The sequence below is a fragment of the Rutilus rutilus genome (genome assembly GCF_951802725.1).
Source record: "Rutilus rutilus genome assembly, chromosome: 4".
In the NCBI taxonomy this organism is placed as follows: domain Eukaryota; kingdom Metazoa; phylum Chordata; class Actinopteri; order Cypriniformes; family Leuciscidae; genus Rutilus; species Rutilus rutilus.
The window spans coordinates 49,991,812-50,006,167 of NC_140212.1; the positions used below are offsets into that span (position 1 = coordinate 49,991,812).

The following is a 14,356-nucleotide window of genomic DNA, read 5'->3' on the forward strand; positions in this document are numbered from 1 at the left end:
CTCCAAGACCAAAGCCAAATCCCACGACGGCACCGAAGGCGGCCGTGCAGGGCATAATCTCCTAGCTCCCCTGAGGAACCGTGTCACCGACCCATGTCTACCGATAGACTGACCGTCAACAGGGACGTGAAACGCGGCAATAGCGGCCACATATACCTTCAGAGTGGATGGTAGGCTCCCTTGATCCATCCTGTACTGAAGGAAGCGTAGAATATCCGACACAGAGCAGCTCGCTGGATCTATATCGACATCCTGACACCATTTTGAGAAAACACCCCATTTCAGAGCATACAGGCGTCTAGTGGATGGGGCTCGCGCTTCTGCGATGGTATTCAAAGCTTGCGAATGCAGCACATCCAGCCCACTCAGCGACCCTGCAGCGGCCACACATGTAAGCTCCACAGCCCGGGGCTGGGATGCCAGATCGATCCGCTCGCCTGAGACAGTAAGTCCTTCCTGAGCGGAATCTCCCAAGGCTGCCCTGCCAGTAACTCTATTAAATCCGCGAACCAAGGCTGATTCGGCCAGTACGGGGCTATCAGAGTCACCGCCGCCTTCTCCTCCCTGATTTTGCACAACACCATGGGCAAAATTTTCACCGGTGGAAAGGCATAGAGACAGACTTTCGGCCATCGCGCCGTTAGCGCGTCCATCTCCCGGGGGGAACGGGACAGCGAGAAGAACATCTGACAATGCGTGTTCTCGCTCATTGCAAAGAGGTCGACCTCCGCTCTGCCGAAATGATTCCATATTAGCTGAACCGTCCCGGGGTGAAGCCTCCATTCCCCTTGAGGAATCCCGCTCCTCGAGAGCATATCCGCTCCGCGATTTAGAACACCGGGGATGTGCGCCGCTCTCACCGAGAGGAAAAACCGGTCTGCCCAGAGCAGAAGGGATTTCGCCTGCTTGAATAGGGCTCTGGAATGTACACTGCCTTGACGATTTATGTACGAGACCACGGAAGTGTTGTCGGTCCGAATCAACACATGCCGCTGCTCCAGCCGAGACCGGAAAGCTTTGAGAGCTAGAGAGACCGCTTCCAGCTCTAAGCGATTTATATGCCACTCCATTTGCTTCTCTGACCACCGACCCGAGGCGGGCTTGCCCAAGCAGACCGCTCCCCATCCGGTGGACGAAGCGTCCGTCAGGACCTCCACGCGCCGTGCCACTATGCCGATAGGAACACCTGAGCTGAAAAGATCTGGGTTCTTCCATGGAGCCAGGGCGCGGGCGCATCCGTGAGTGACCATAATGCGCTTGTGGCCGGAATACCACGCACTCGGGGGGACGTGCGCTTTCAGCCAGTGCTGAAGCGGTCTCATATGCAGTAATCCCAGATGACACACTGAAGAAGCCACTGCCATCCGTCCCATCCGACCGAGAGAAGAGCTCAGAGCCTCCGCTCGCTCGGGGGTGAGGCGCGCTCTTATTCTCACCGAATCCAAGCATACTCCCAGGAACGTGGTAGTCTGACTCGGTGTGAGCACACTTTTCTGAACGTTCACCCTCAAACCTAGCATCTCCAAGTGTCGAAGGAGGGCTTCCACATGGCTGACCAGTGTCTCTCTCGACTGCGCGAGAACCAGCCAGTCGTCCAGATAATTCAAGACGCGCATCCCGCTCGACCTGAGGGGTGAAAGTACCGCGTCTACACATTTCGAAAATGTTTGGGGAGCCAGAGCGAGTCCAAATGGAAGCACCGTGTATTGGTACACCGAATTTTCGAACGCAAACCTCAGGAATCTCCTGTGACGCTTTACTATCTGGATATGAAAGTAAGCGTCCTTCAAATCTACTGAAGCGAACCAATCCCCGGGGCGAATTTGCGCCAGGATCTGTTTCAGAGTAGTCATCATGAATGCGCGCTTGTGAAGCGCTCTGTTGACGGGTCTCAGATCCAGTATGGGGCGGAGACCCCCTCCCTTCTTTGGCACAACGAAGTAGCGGCTGTAGAACCCGCTCTCGACTGTAGATCCCGAATGGCGTCAGCGTCGATAGAGGCGGCACCATCCAGGGACTTCAGCTGCTTAGCCTGCAGCACTTGTAGCACGGCCATGGCGTGTAGCGCAGATACCGCCTCCCCCGCCGCACTGTAGGCTTTGTTAGCTTGGTGGGCCGTGAATCTGCACGCTCGGGATGGCAGACTGTAGGCCCAATCCCCGCTGCTGCGTGAGCTTCGTCCCGCCTGGCCTTGAGAGCTCGCAGGGACATTTCCGCGCAGTGGTCGCAGGACCCTTCATCTCTGAGGGCTGACTCAGCATGGGCCAGCCCCATGCACGCAACACAAAACAGGTGCGTATCCGGGGGCACGATGGAGTAGTATTTGCATACTTTGCGTCAATTGGCCAGCTCTGCTGGCGTTAGCCTATAGATTTCAGCGGAAGTGAAGGATGAGAGGAGTTCCCATATACGACATCCGTAATGTCGAAGTTCCGTAGCCTTGATAGGGAACCACACCTCTATTATAAAGCAGAAACTAACCACACATGCATATAGGAATGTACATACATTAAAAGGATATTTCCATCCTAAATTACATACCAAGGACGTTTGTGTGTGTGTGTGTGTGTGTGTGTGTATGGAATGTCTATCGCGTTGTGCTCCCCATTATCTCTCTTACAGAGGGGGAAGGGGAGAAATGTTGGTTTTAGGTCTGGATCTCCCCAAAGGAAAGGGATGTGATCCCATTGGGAGAAACATTCTTCAAAAATACATTTTCAGAGCCACACACACTAGAAGGTCATAACTATATGATCAAAACACAACTAATCAAACATAAGATTCTGAATCACTTGTAAACTGAATTAAATGCAGAGGGATGTTAGCGTGGAATGTCTGTTAACCCTCCGGGGTGTCATAAAGCAATCTAAACCCAGCCATGCTGGCACCAGGCCGGTCAGTTAGCTTGCAGAGAGTTTGATTTACATACATGAGTTCAGAGGCTAAAAGCTTTAGGTTTCATAAGGAATGTCCATTGTTTTAGATTCAACGAGCCATGATTCTTTAATTCAAAACCAAAGAATGAATGAACTGCTCATATGCTACATTGAAGAGAAAAAACCGAGCCTATCGTGCCGGCGCGATTGTCGACCCCAGGGGGTTAAGCAAAAAAGTAGAGAGAAATTTAACATGTATTAGAAAGCATTTTACTGAATAAGTAAAATACTTGTAATAAGATGCAAGTATTACCGATTGATGTGTTGCAGACTGGACGCAGGAGAAAGCAGAGGATGAAAGCCCGTAGAAAAAAAGAGACAAAGAGACGGAAAGCTTTACATGCGAAGGTCCTAAGGGGTTTTCCAGAACTAATGACAGTTCAAGACTTCAGATTTGACCGATTGTCTGTAAAGGACTGAATGTAAGCTGAGGGAGTTTCCAGGAGGGGATTTATGAACATGTCAAAAAGTTTGATGGACTTTAAAAAGGACTGTAAAGGAATGTCCAGGCAGACGCTGATCCACCTGGACAGCCTCTCCGGTGGTAGATGCCTTTGCTGTTGTGCCTCCTGCAGTCAAAGCTTGCAAACTGTTGTTTTTTTTATTTTGTTCTGGTTTGTTTTATTTTTATATAGTAATACATTATATGTAAACTAGTTAATCTGTAGTTAATTTAAAAAAAAATATATATAAACGAAATTAAGAAGCCTGTCTGCCATAAGTCTCTGTTTTACAAAAGATTGAGCTGAACTAACCACGGAGAAGTCTTCAGTGATCTAAATATTTTAAGTATGGAAATTTAAATGCTTATTGTTTAGAACAGACTTGACTTACTTTACCTTACCTGAGAATAATTAAAATAAGGTAAAAGGTGTTTGAAACTATTGTTTTATGTTGCATTAATTTTAAAGTTGTGAATGCATGTCTCAAGTATTTGTTTCATCTTTACTTCATTGGCAATCAACTATTCCCCCAAGTTATGACATGAGTCAATATGTCATTCTTTTCACCAAACAGTATACTCATTCCACAGAAAAAATCATAAAGATCCAACCAAAATCAATGGATCTGTGATGATTTCACTAATAGTTGATCAGCAGGCTCAGAACCTCAATAGAATTGTAGGCTACTCTCAAAATTCCGAAAGACATTTAGTCCATGAGCCAGGGGGGTTGATCGGTATCATTTGGGGGGAAAAATGCTATCATTGTTTTTTGGCAAGGTATACACCCCTAGTATTAGAAAAATCACGATAGCAGTGCAGGGGTGGTAGCGAAATCACTTTTTTCAGCTCATGAAGTCACTAACCCCCTAAGATAAATTCCGTTTTTGAAATCTGGTGTATATCTGGTTTAGGCTCATGCTAGGAATATTGTCAATATTCTATAATATGGTGCTTGGTATCGCTGGAAAGGGGACCTTTTAGGCTTTCATTTAAGCCCAGTACTGAATCTGTCTGACAAACACAGAGGTCACATGACTTCTTTAAACCAGAAATAACACACATTTTTTTCACAATTTCCGCCTAAACTGTATGCTTTCTTTTATCCCTTTGGCATGAAAGAACACCACGGACACAAAACTCAACAACTTCAATACTCAAGACACTCTGATGACTCAGAAAATGTATAATATACCCATACTATTTATTTGTGAGAGCCTTAAATTAGACTTGTGCAGCCAGTGCAAGTCTTCAAAATAGAATAGAGCCAATAGAATGGACAAATAGAATACCCTATTAGTCCAGGGCCAAATGGCCTATTTATTCATGTACAGTTGTAATAAAAAGTAATTGTTTCAATAGTGTTGTCAACATAACACTTGTAATTGGTTTAACAAAATGTTTCTATCATGTATTTTGATATTCACCCGCTTTCAGACAGAATGTCAGAAAGTAGCTCATGTACGTTGGTGTTTTTCACACTTAGTATACTTCTTTTAAACTTAAAATAAGAAAGTATACTTTCAGTCTACATTTTATGTACTTCTCAGAAATATACTTAAAATTACACTTCAGTGTACTTGATTTATACTGAGAGAAAAGTCCAGGGCCCGTATTCATAAAGATTCTAAGAATCCTCTCAGAAAACTCTTAATTTAGCTTAAAAACTTTTACGTAGGAGTCTTAGCTTAAGAGCGATTCGGGACCGATCTGAGAGCAACTCTGAGCAAGGAAAAGACAAAAACTTTCATCTTAGTGAGGAGGCGGGGCTGACCCCGTTGCTATGTATGACACAATCTTTTGAAGACTGTGATTGGCTGGTTGTCCAAGAAGGAAAAAAAGAGTGATTTTAAGTATAGGGTCTATTCTAAGCCTTCACTTTGAAATTACATGCAACTCTGTGTACATTACACATTGCTGCATTGTTGCATTTTCCCAGTTGCCAAATATCGTAATGTAGTGATTACTTTAATTTATGGCGCTATGGCATTTCTGCGCTGTGTTTGGAGATGTTAGCGCGTCTTTAAGATCAGTCACAAACATGATCCCTGCACGATCTCATCTATAGCGCCTTATTAACTCACTGTCATCCATTGTCTGCAACACATTTCTTCTCCCTCTTCATCTTTCTGCCATGATCTCCTCTGCTAAAGAAACTCTTCAGCCTCCGAAAAGTCCTCGTCCGTACTCCTAACAATTTTGACCTTAAGACCTCTTTTAAGGGTTAAGATGCTTTCTGAATTACTTTTTTGAAAACTTTTTTGAATTTTCTTAGAATTTTGTCACTAGGAGCTACTCTTTGCATTAAGATTCTTTATGAATACGGGTCCAGGTATATTTGGCCTGTACTTGAACTCAATCTTTTGATCCAGATATACTTAAAAGAATAATTAAGAATTCAAAGTAAACTTGTCTTGTAGTTGTGTTAACTCTTTTGATTGAGTAGTCAATTAAATATACTTTTTTTACATAGTTTTTTCATATACAGTCTTATGAAACTTACATTGTTTGAAAATATTGATTAGAATATTGATATAAAACAGATATGTTTCTAATTCTGCATATCTGAATTTTTGTGTAAGCTAGTCCACTGGTAGCGTATAGCAATTTACTCTAATTCTACTTTTTTGTTTAAAATGTTGCCTTTCTTTATGAAACTTACGGACATTCAAGTGTTGATTAAAAAAAGATGCATGAAGCTAATACAATGTTTTTAAAATTAAAGTAAAGTTAAAGGTATTTTTCAAGTGCAAAAATAATAATGTTATATATTAACTGCAAAGTATAATGTTATGTTCACTTAAAGAAAACTTACAAGTATACTTGCAGTATAAACTACGAAACTAGTAGTTTACTGAGAGTGCACATCAGTGTGTACTTTCATAAACTAAAAAAATTACTACTTGTATTAAAATAGTAAACTACTATGTGGCGAGCAGGACGAGGTCGAGGGCCGTGGGAGAACGGCACGAGGCCGGTGGCGTGATTGCAAATGAGTGACACCTGCGCGACGCACCGGTCTCGCATCTCTCACGGAGGAGCGGAAGCATAAAGGAGGAGCGACGACAGTGAAGAGCGAGAGAGGACAGGCCTGATTTTTAGTTCATGTTTTGTTTCTGTTTGTGTTGCCAGCAGTCGTCCGTGAGGGGCTGCTGGCTTTTACTTTCATTTTGTATTTGGTTTATTTTTGTCATTAAAATATTGAATGTTCGCCGGTTCCCGCCTCCTTCTTCCCATAACTATTGAACCTCGTTACACTGGTGCCGAAACCCGGGAAGAAGGAGGGACACGCTGTCGGAGAGCCCTCGCTGCTGGGGGGGATCGCGGTGCTGAGGAGGTCGGGCAGCACGAGGGAGCGATGGCCGCCGATTGCTGCCCGAGGCGATGGTGCTGGAGCGATGGAAGAACTGGGGGGACGGAGCTCTAGCTCGCTGCCGTGCTCCTGGGTCGAGGAGGGGTGGCTGCCGTCCGAGAGGGAGCGGAGGAGTCCCGTTTGCCGTGGGCCGGAGCCTGTTGCCGTCGGCCATGATGGGGGCGGAGCAGGGAACGGGAGACTCGCTGCCGGCTGCCCTCAACCGGAGGAGCCATCGCCGTCCGCCAGGAGGCGGAGGAGCGTCGAGCTGTTCCCCAACGGATGTCCAGTACCATCGCATGGCACCGCGAGTGACTCTCAGCTGGTTGAGGACCGAGCGGCAGTGTGTCCGGGAACCGGATCAAAGATTTTTTTTTTTTTTTTTCTCTCTCCCCTCTCTCGCCTCTGTCGCTCCTCATGCTTCCGTCTCCTGTACTCTCGCCTCGTCTGTCCATACCCCCAGGTACCGCAGCCGCCGTGATCGCTCCTCCCGGGGAGGGGAGGGGAGGGGAGGGGGGGGGGGGGAGTAGGCGCAGCCTCGGTGGTACCCCCCGGCCTGCGAGGGGCGATGGGGGTATGTGGCGAGCAGGACGAGGTCGAGGGCCGTGGGAGAACGGCACGAGGCCGGTGGCGTGATTGCAAATGAGTGACACCTGCGCGACGCACCGGTCTCGCATCTCTCACGGAGGAGCGGAAGCATAAAGGAGGAGCGACGACAGTGAAGAGCGAGAGAGGACAGGCCTGATTTTTAGTTCATGTTTTGTTTCTGTTTGTGTTGCCAGCAGTCGTCCGTGAGGGGCTGCTGGCTTTTACTTTCATTTTGTATTTGGTTTATTTTTGTCATTAAAATATTGAATGTTCGCCGGTTCCCGCCTCCTTCTTCCCATAACTATTGAACCTCGTTACATACTAGTATACTTATAAGTTCACTTGTAGTACAGATGCATTACAAATGAGAAACCTAGTTGTGTACTTAGTTTACTACTCTTACAAATACTAAAAATACAAAAAGTGGGCCAATTTAGTCCCAAGCAGTATTGAAATAGTACATAATTTTACTACAAGTACACATTGATATTAGTATACTTACAACATAAAGTATACTTAAAAATATACTTGAAAATGACTTAAGTATACTTCATAAAATGAACATGAAGACATGCACTTTTATTTTTATAAAAAAAATGGATAGATGCTCTTTTATAATGGATAGATGGACTTTTATGATGGAGAGATGGACTTTTATGATGGAGAGATGGATCATAAAAGTCCATCTCTCCATCATAAAAGTCCATCTATCCATTATAAAAGAGCATCTATCCATCATAAAAGTACAGATTCAGTACTGGGCTTAAATGAAAGCCTAAAAGGTCCCCTTTCCAACGATACCAAGCACCATATTATAGAATATTGACAATATTCCTAGCATGAGCCTAAACCAGATATACACCAGATTTCAAAAACGGAATTTATCTTAGGGGGTTAGTGACTTCATGAGCTGAAAAAAGTGATTTCGCTACCACCCCTGCACTGCTATCGTGATTTTTCTAATAATCAAGCATAGCGTTAGTTCTGGCAGGTCACGTTAGTCAAGCTCGCATCAGCTGACCCTCAGCTGATCCACATCTACCTATAGGAATACGACACCTATCACCATATACATATATAAGCTCCTTCAGTATTATCAGCAGCTATCGCGTTTCTCAGGAGCAAATTACCCTCCTCCATCCCCAGCTCCTCCTCTCGCCCAGTCAGGATTTGACATTCTGATTCCCCTTGAATCAGAATAATTATTGAATAATGTTGTACTTTAAATCTTGAATTAAATATATTTGCAAATTTTCATGTTGGTTCTGTTCTGTTTACCCCAAGGGGGATTATTGCTGCTCTCCCTGCTCTTATCCATGCTAGGCTGCATGGATGCGCAGGGAGTTCTCGCCCAGAACGGAACCATTCCGCCAATCCAAACTGTATGCTAATTGTCAATCATATTTGACGGTAGTGGTCCTGACAGAACTAGGGGTGTATACCTTGCCAAAAAACAATGATAGCATTTTTCCCCCCAAATGATACCGATCAACCCCCCTGGCTCATGGACTAAATGTCTTTCGGAATTTTGAGAGTAGCCTACAATTCTATTGAGGTTCTGAGCCTGCTGATCAACTATTAGTGAAATCATCACAGATCCATTGATTTTGGTTGGATCTTTATGATTTTTTCTGTGGAATGAGTATACTGTTTGGTGAAAAGAATGACATATTGACTCATGTCATAACTTGGGGGAATAGTTGATTGCCAATGAAGTAAAGATGAAAATATTGGAAAAAAGTGAGAAAGCGCCTATTTCTTTGCATTAAATTGATGCAAAATCACGCAGAAATGTGTTTTAAGAGTTATTTTTTTCAGTGGATGTTGTCAGCACATGTGTTCTGTGTATCTGGAATGCATTTATTGAGAGCCTACCAAACCGACTGAGGATTTGAGGGAAAAAATCATTTTTCACATTTTTCTGATAAAAAATAAAGGGTGCATACACTAAAATGCCCACAATTTTTTTCCGCGATATTTCTGGCAGAGCAGACCCTCCAATTATTGTTTTTTAAGGTCAAAGTTAACAGAAAAAACACAAATAAAAAGTATGGCAGACCATGTCAGGTTCAACCCATTTTTGAGACTTTGGCTCCCCGACTATTATGAAAACCAGGGATATAAATGCACAAGCGCAACGAGACACAGGTGCCAATAATCAGTAAATAAGGAATCTAACAGGGAGTAATAAAGGTCAAACTCAAGGAACAAACATATTAACAAGAACACATTGAAACTAAACATAATCTTGACAATGTTTATTTCATTTGATTTATTTGTTTACATGTTTTCCCTAGCATGTGAAAGTTAGTTTTGTGCAAGTGTTTGTACAATTTTTTATTGCATCTTGCAGATTGGTTTCAATAGATAATTTTCTTATAATGAGAAGGATGTTTGTGTAAATGAAGATTTATTACACACATTAATTCTGACATGTTATTCCAGTGACAGTTGTTCAGCTGTAGTAATAATGTAATGAAGAGACTCAATAATCTTATTCTGATACATTAACACAGTTTCACCGATCCTTTATAAACAGTAAACCCCGGATAGAGCGGCTGAGTGAATGTGGTCTGGACTGTGTGTATGAGGCTCATTGTGTCAGAGACGCTGTAAAAGGACAGAGTTCCTGCACTGTGATCCACATACACTCCTACTCTACGACTGATGGGCTTTACAGGGAGTTCAGTCTCTATGTTATTGTGCCTGAATGAGTAACTGTAGGAAGAGCAGTACAAACTCCAGGACTGATCATTACGTCCAAACACACACTCAATACCCCGGCCCTTCCTGCTGATGCTCTTATATGACACTGATATATACACACGTCCACTCCACTCAATCTCCCAGTAAGAGCGTTTTTCCCTCATACTCTCTCTACACAACACCTGCTCCCACTCATCAAATCTGTCTGGATGATCAGGATACGACTGGGCTGTGTCAGTGACAGTAATCACGTTGTTCCTCTCAGACAGACGGAGGCGTTTATTCATTGTGTTCAGATCCAGAGTGAGCTGATGGGAATCTGATGGAGAGAAAACACATCACAAGTAGGAATTATGAATTATGAATCTCTTCATGTTCAATATATCAGCAGGTTCCCAGTACAGATTAATCATCATTTACATGATCAACTTTAAAAAACCTCTTCTATCATGTTTTATCATGAACACTCAGTGAGTTTTTCTGCGTGTTTTCTTATGCTGGGTACACACCAAAAGATAATTGGGCTGATTTTGGGCCGATTTCCCCCCTTCCGACAATCCTAGCTATGTCCCGATTATCTTGATGGTTTAACAGATTATTTTATCAGATTTTCCCTTGGTGTGAGGTGTGTTAAGAGTGTCCGAACCTGCTCGGAAGAACGTCGGAGCCGCTCCGATCGCGAATCGTAAATATTAAACATGTTTAATATTTACGATCAGAAATCCTGATGTGTGGGGGGAACTCCGAGGACAAACGCGCGCACGCTCTGGAGATTATCACGTGAAACAAAACAATATCCAATCAGAAAGCGAGATGATGGAAGACACGGTCATTCTCACACACACACACACACACACACTTGCAGGAAGCTTAATGTTAAGATTTAGTATTCATAAGTGTAAATTTCGAGGAAACAAGCCTTTGTTTTTCATTTTAAGTGCAGAAATTTTACAATACCTAAACACAATATTGGGTTTGAAAAATAAGAAAGCTGCAAAGTGCGTTTCAATCTGTAAACATTTTCAAATTTTTGCTTAACTTTTAAGTTTGTCACTGTTTATGTAGGCTATATGTCTTTTATGTTTGTTTATCGGCTTTACTCTTTGTACCCCCGACTGTAATTGTAATTCTTAAAATCAATAAAAAAAAAGATTTAAAAAAAAAAGAAAAAAAAGCTGAGTGTTAAGGGATCAGTGAGGTTCTTTAGAGGGATTAAATAACTTTTTCTAAAGAGACATTAAATCCAATAAAGAAAAAATAAAGACAACAAAGAATGAATATATTTCTGTATAAAAGGTTATATATAATGGTGGGTACAATGTTTTTTTCACGTGAATTTTCTGTGAAAATCATTCCAAACACTATCGCAATTTCTTCCTGCATGTCGTCCGTCATGCTTATTCTGAAGTCTCACGATATTTTGCGAGATTTCCTGTGTTCATAGTTGAGACTCTGGTAGAAAATCTGTTTGTGTGTGGTGTGCTGTCTTTGTCACATCATGGCACACCACACACTATAGGAGCAAAACGCTTAAATCTAGGATTTTTTGTCCTCATGTTTGTGGTCTGTCACATTTTGAAAATCTTATAAGATGTAAAAAATCTTTTGGTGTGTACCCAGCATTAGTGACTTACACTGTAGGAAGTCATTCCTGGTCTTGGGAACAGTGTTGGTGAAAGTTACTGTGGAAATCAACAGACATGAAGAGTGTGATTATCATCTTAAGAAAAAATTATCCTTGAATCAATTCCTAACACATTTCTAATATGATGTTCTAGATGATATTAGATGGAGAAAATGGGAGGAATTGCAAGTATCCTAACTTGAAAAGACAACATTTATTTCAAATGATTACTTGCATAACTAATTTCAGACTGTATAAAAATAACACATTAAAAAATTAATATTTACCCTCCATTGAACTGGCTCCAAGAACCTGAGCTGTGTGAGAGAGAAAGAGATCAGAATGAAAATACAGTGACATTAAACCACACAAACACATCAGCAAAGCAAAGTTTAGGCTGAAAGCCAGTAGTTATTCATTTATATTGAAAACATTTACTCTGACAGATTAATAATAGAAAAATAGTATTACAAATATATATTGATATAAAAATATTTTTTTTAAACTGTATTTCAATTATATTTAAAAAAAAAATATATTCCTTAGTTTTGCTTTTATTTTTTAAACAGCACATTTCATTTTAACTTTTATAAGGTATACATTTTAACAATTTATGCTTTTCTTACGCAGTATTTTAGTCTTGTTTCCAGTCCAAATATCTAAAAATAATTAAATCAAGAAGCATTTACTAGATGTGTAAAATGACATAAGAAATTATATCTTGTTTTCTGTCAATCAAAATTGAGTTTTTTTCTTAAATCAAGCTAAATTATCTGCCAATGGGGCAGGGAAAAAACTGAATTCAAATGGAAAATAAGAAAAATGATCTTAATTCAAACGGAAAACAAGATAATTTTTTGCAAGTGTGATGTCACACCCTCCCTTTAAAAACATCTGGCGTTTTCAAATATAAATATTTTTGTGAGCAATATATAATCAGTGTCTGCAGTGAGCTCTTTCGACGGCGCCTCACGAGCTCAGCTTCTTGTACGTCTTCCCGGCGGGAACACGGCAGCGGAGCGGCACGTTCACAATAGCAGCTTCTGAAGAGGTTTTCTATGGTGAAGAAACTTCTATGTCTGGCTTGTTCAGACGGTGATAAGCCAATGGTCTGAAGGAGAAAGAGTCAGTGGAATTGGCTTTCGGTGCCACTTTACAAAGGAAGAGTGCCAACAGCTAATCATGCACTTGAACGCCATAGAAATGGCCTTTTTTCCATTTATGCTGAACCACTGTTTTAACCTGTTACCTTGCTTGTGTTTGTTCTCTAACTGTTCAGCCACATGATTCTGGTTCATCTTCCTCAGGATCTCCACCATGATCTTCACAGCTTTTTCTGGTCCAAAACGCTTCTTCATCAGATCCACTGTGTCAGGTCGGTCTGCATTTTCCAGATCAGCTTTCTTAAAGCCCTCACAATCTTTTAAGCGCCATTTAAACCTCTTCAGTTCCTCTGTGTCTAGATCATCCAGAGCATCCAGAAGCAGTTCTGGAACAGACGCCATCATCCTTCACTGATTCACTTCTGCAGGACAAGAAGATACACAAAGTCATCTGTTTTGTGTTTAACAGCTATAATTACTTTTAAAATATTAAATTATTGCCTTTTAGTTTTATTAAAGGGTAACTAAACCCTAAAACAACTTTTTTTAGTTAATGATCTGTAAGACTGGGGCTTTATTAATGCTGACATTATTAATACATATTAATGCTTTTTGACATTTGGGTATAAAGTGTTTTAATTCTACAATATATGGTGTAAAATGCCTGAGTGCTGCCCTCTTCAGGTTGAACGGTGGCTATTGCAGTTGAATTCTCCTATTGGAAGTTGTGGTGCCCTGTGACGTCAGAGGGCACCAGCTCACCACGCCCTTGCCTACAGAGTTCACCGATCTCGGTCCTGGAGGGCCGCTGTCCTGCAGAGTTTAGCTCCAACCAGCTCCAACACACCTGTTTGAAAGTTTCTAGTATGCCTAGTGAGACCTTGATTAGCTGGTTCAGGTGTGTTTAATTGGGGTTGGAGCTAAACTCTGCAGCGGCCTTCCAGGACCGAGATTGGTGAACCCTGCTTTAAAGAACTCTTTCCCCGCCAGCATGTAGAAAAAATAACCCATACACAAAATAAATATATTTTCTGGATATGTTTTGGAATATATGCAAATATTTGAAATTGGCCTAATAAATATATTTCATACTTATATTTCATATATTTTTGTTATATTTCAGAATATATTTCAATGTATTTTTTTCTGTACGGGTCCCCAAAAGTGTAAAAAATATATGTGGCATATATTCCAAATACATTGAAATATATTCTGAAATATAACAAAAATATATGAAATATAAGTATGAAATATATTTATTGGGCCAATTTCAAATATTTGCATATATTCCAAAACATATCCAGAAAATATATTTCAAATATAATTCTTTTGTGTATGGGAAAGTTGCTAGCCACCGCCAGGGTTTTTAATCATGTTGTATGAATATCTGAACATGCAATACCGGTATATCAAAAGAAAGAGCAGACCCTCTGATTTAAATAATAAAAAAAAACTTTTTTTATTTTAACTTCATCCAATCTTTTTTTTATGAACACTAGAATGTGGGTAGTGTTGTAAACTTTTCCTTCTTCAAAGCAGAAACCAGGAGACGTTGGGATCACGTTCAAGAAGTTATTCTTTATTGAGGACTTTGCGTTGACGTGG

At 41.5% G+C, this 14,356-nt stretch overlaps 2 protein-coding genes across 5 annotated transcripts in view; both read right to left on the reverse strand.

Annotated features, from left to right (window-relative positions):
- LOC311289595 (stonustoxin subunit alpha-like) overlaps window positions 1-14,356 on the reverse strand; it is a 170,158-nt gene that overhangs the window by 43,110 nt on the left and 112,692 nt on the right. The window lies entirely within an intron of this gene.
- LOC311289607 (tripartite motif-containing protein 16-like) overlaps window positions 9,539-14,356 on the reverse strand; it is a 30,952-nt gene continuing 26,134 nt past the window's right edge. Inside the window, exons 2-5 of one of the 2 annotated variants that reach the window (XM_084407741.1) lie at window positions 12,898-13,173; window positions 11,936-11,965; window positions 11,659-11,706; window positions 9,563-10,343 (exon numbers count right to left, since the gene is read on the reverse strand). In XM_084407741.1, coding sequence (XP_084263867.1) covers window positions 9,826-10,343; window positions 11,659-11,706; window positions 11,936-11,965; window positions 12,898-13,156 — 855 coding nt within the window. In that variant the 5' untranslated portion in view covers window positions 13,157-13,173 and the 3' untranslated portion in view covers window positions 9,563-9,825. Of the gene's footprint in view, window positions 10,344-11,658; window positions 11,707-11,935; window positions 11,966-12,897; window positions 13,174-14,356 lie in introns of both variants that reach the window. The other variant, XM_084407742.1, reaches the window with a different exon arrangement.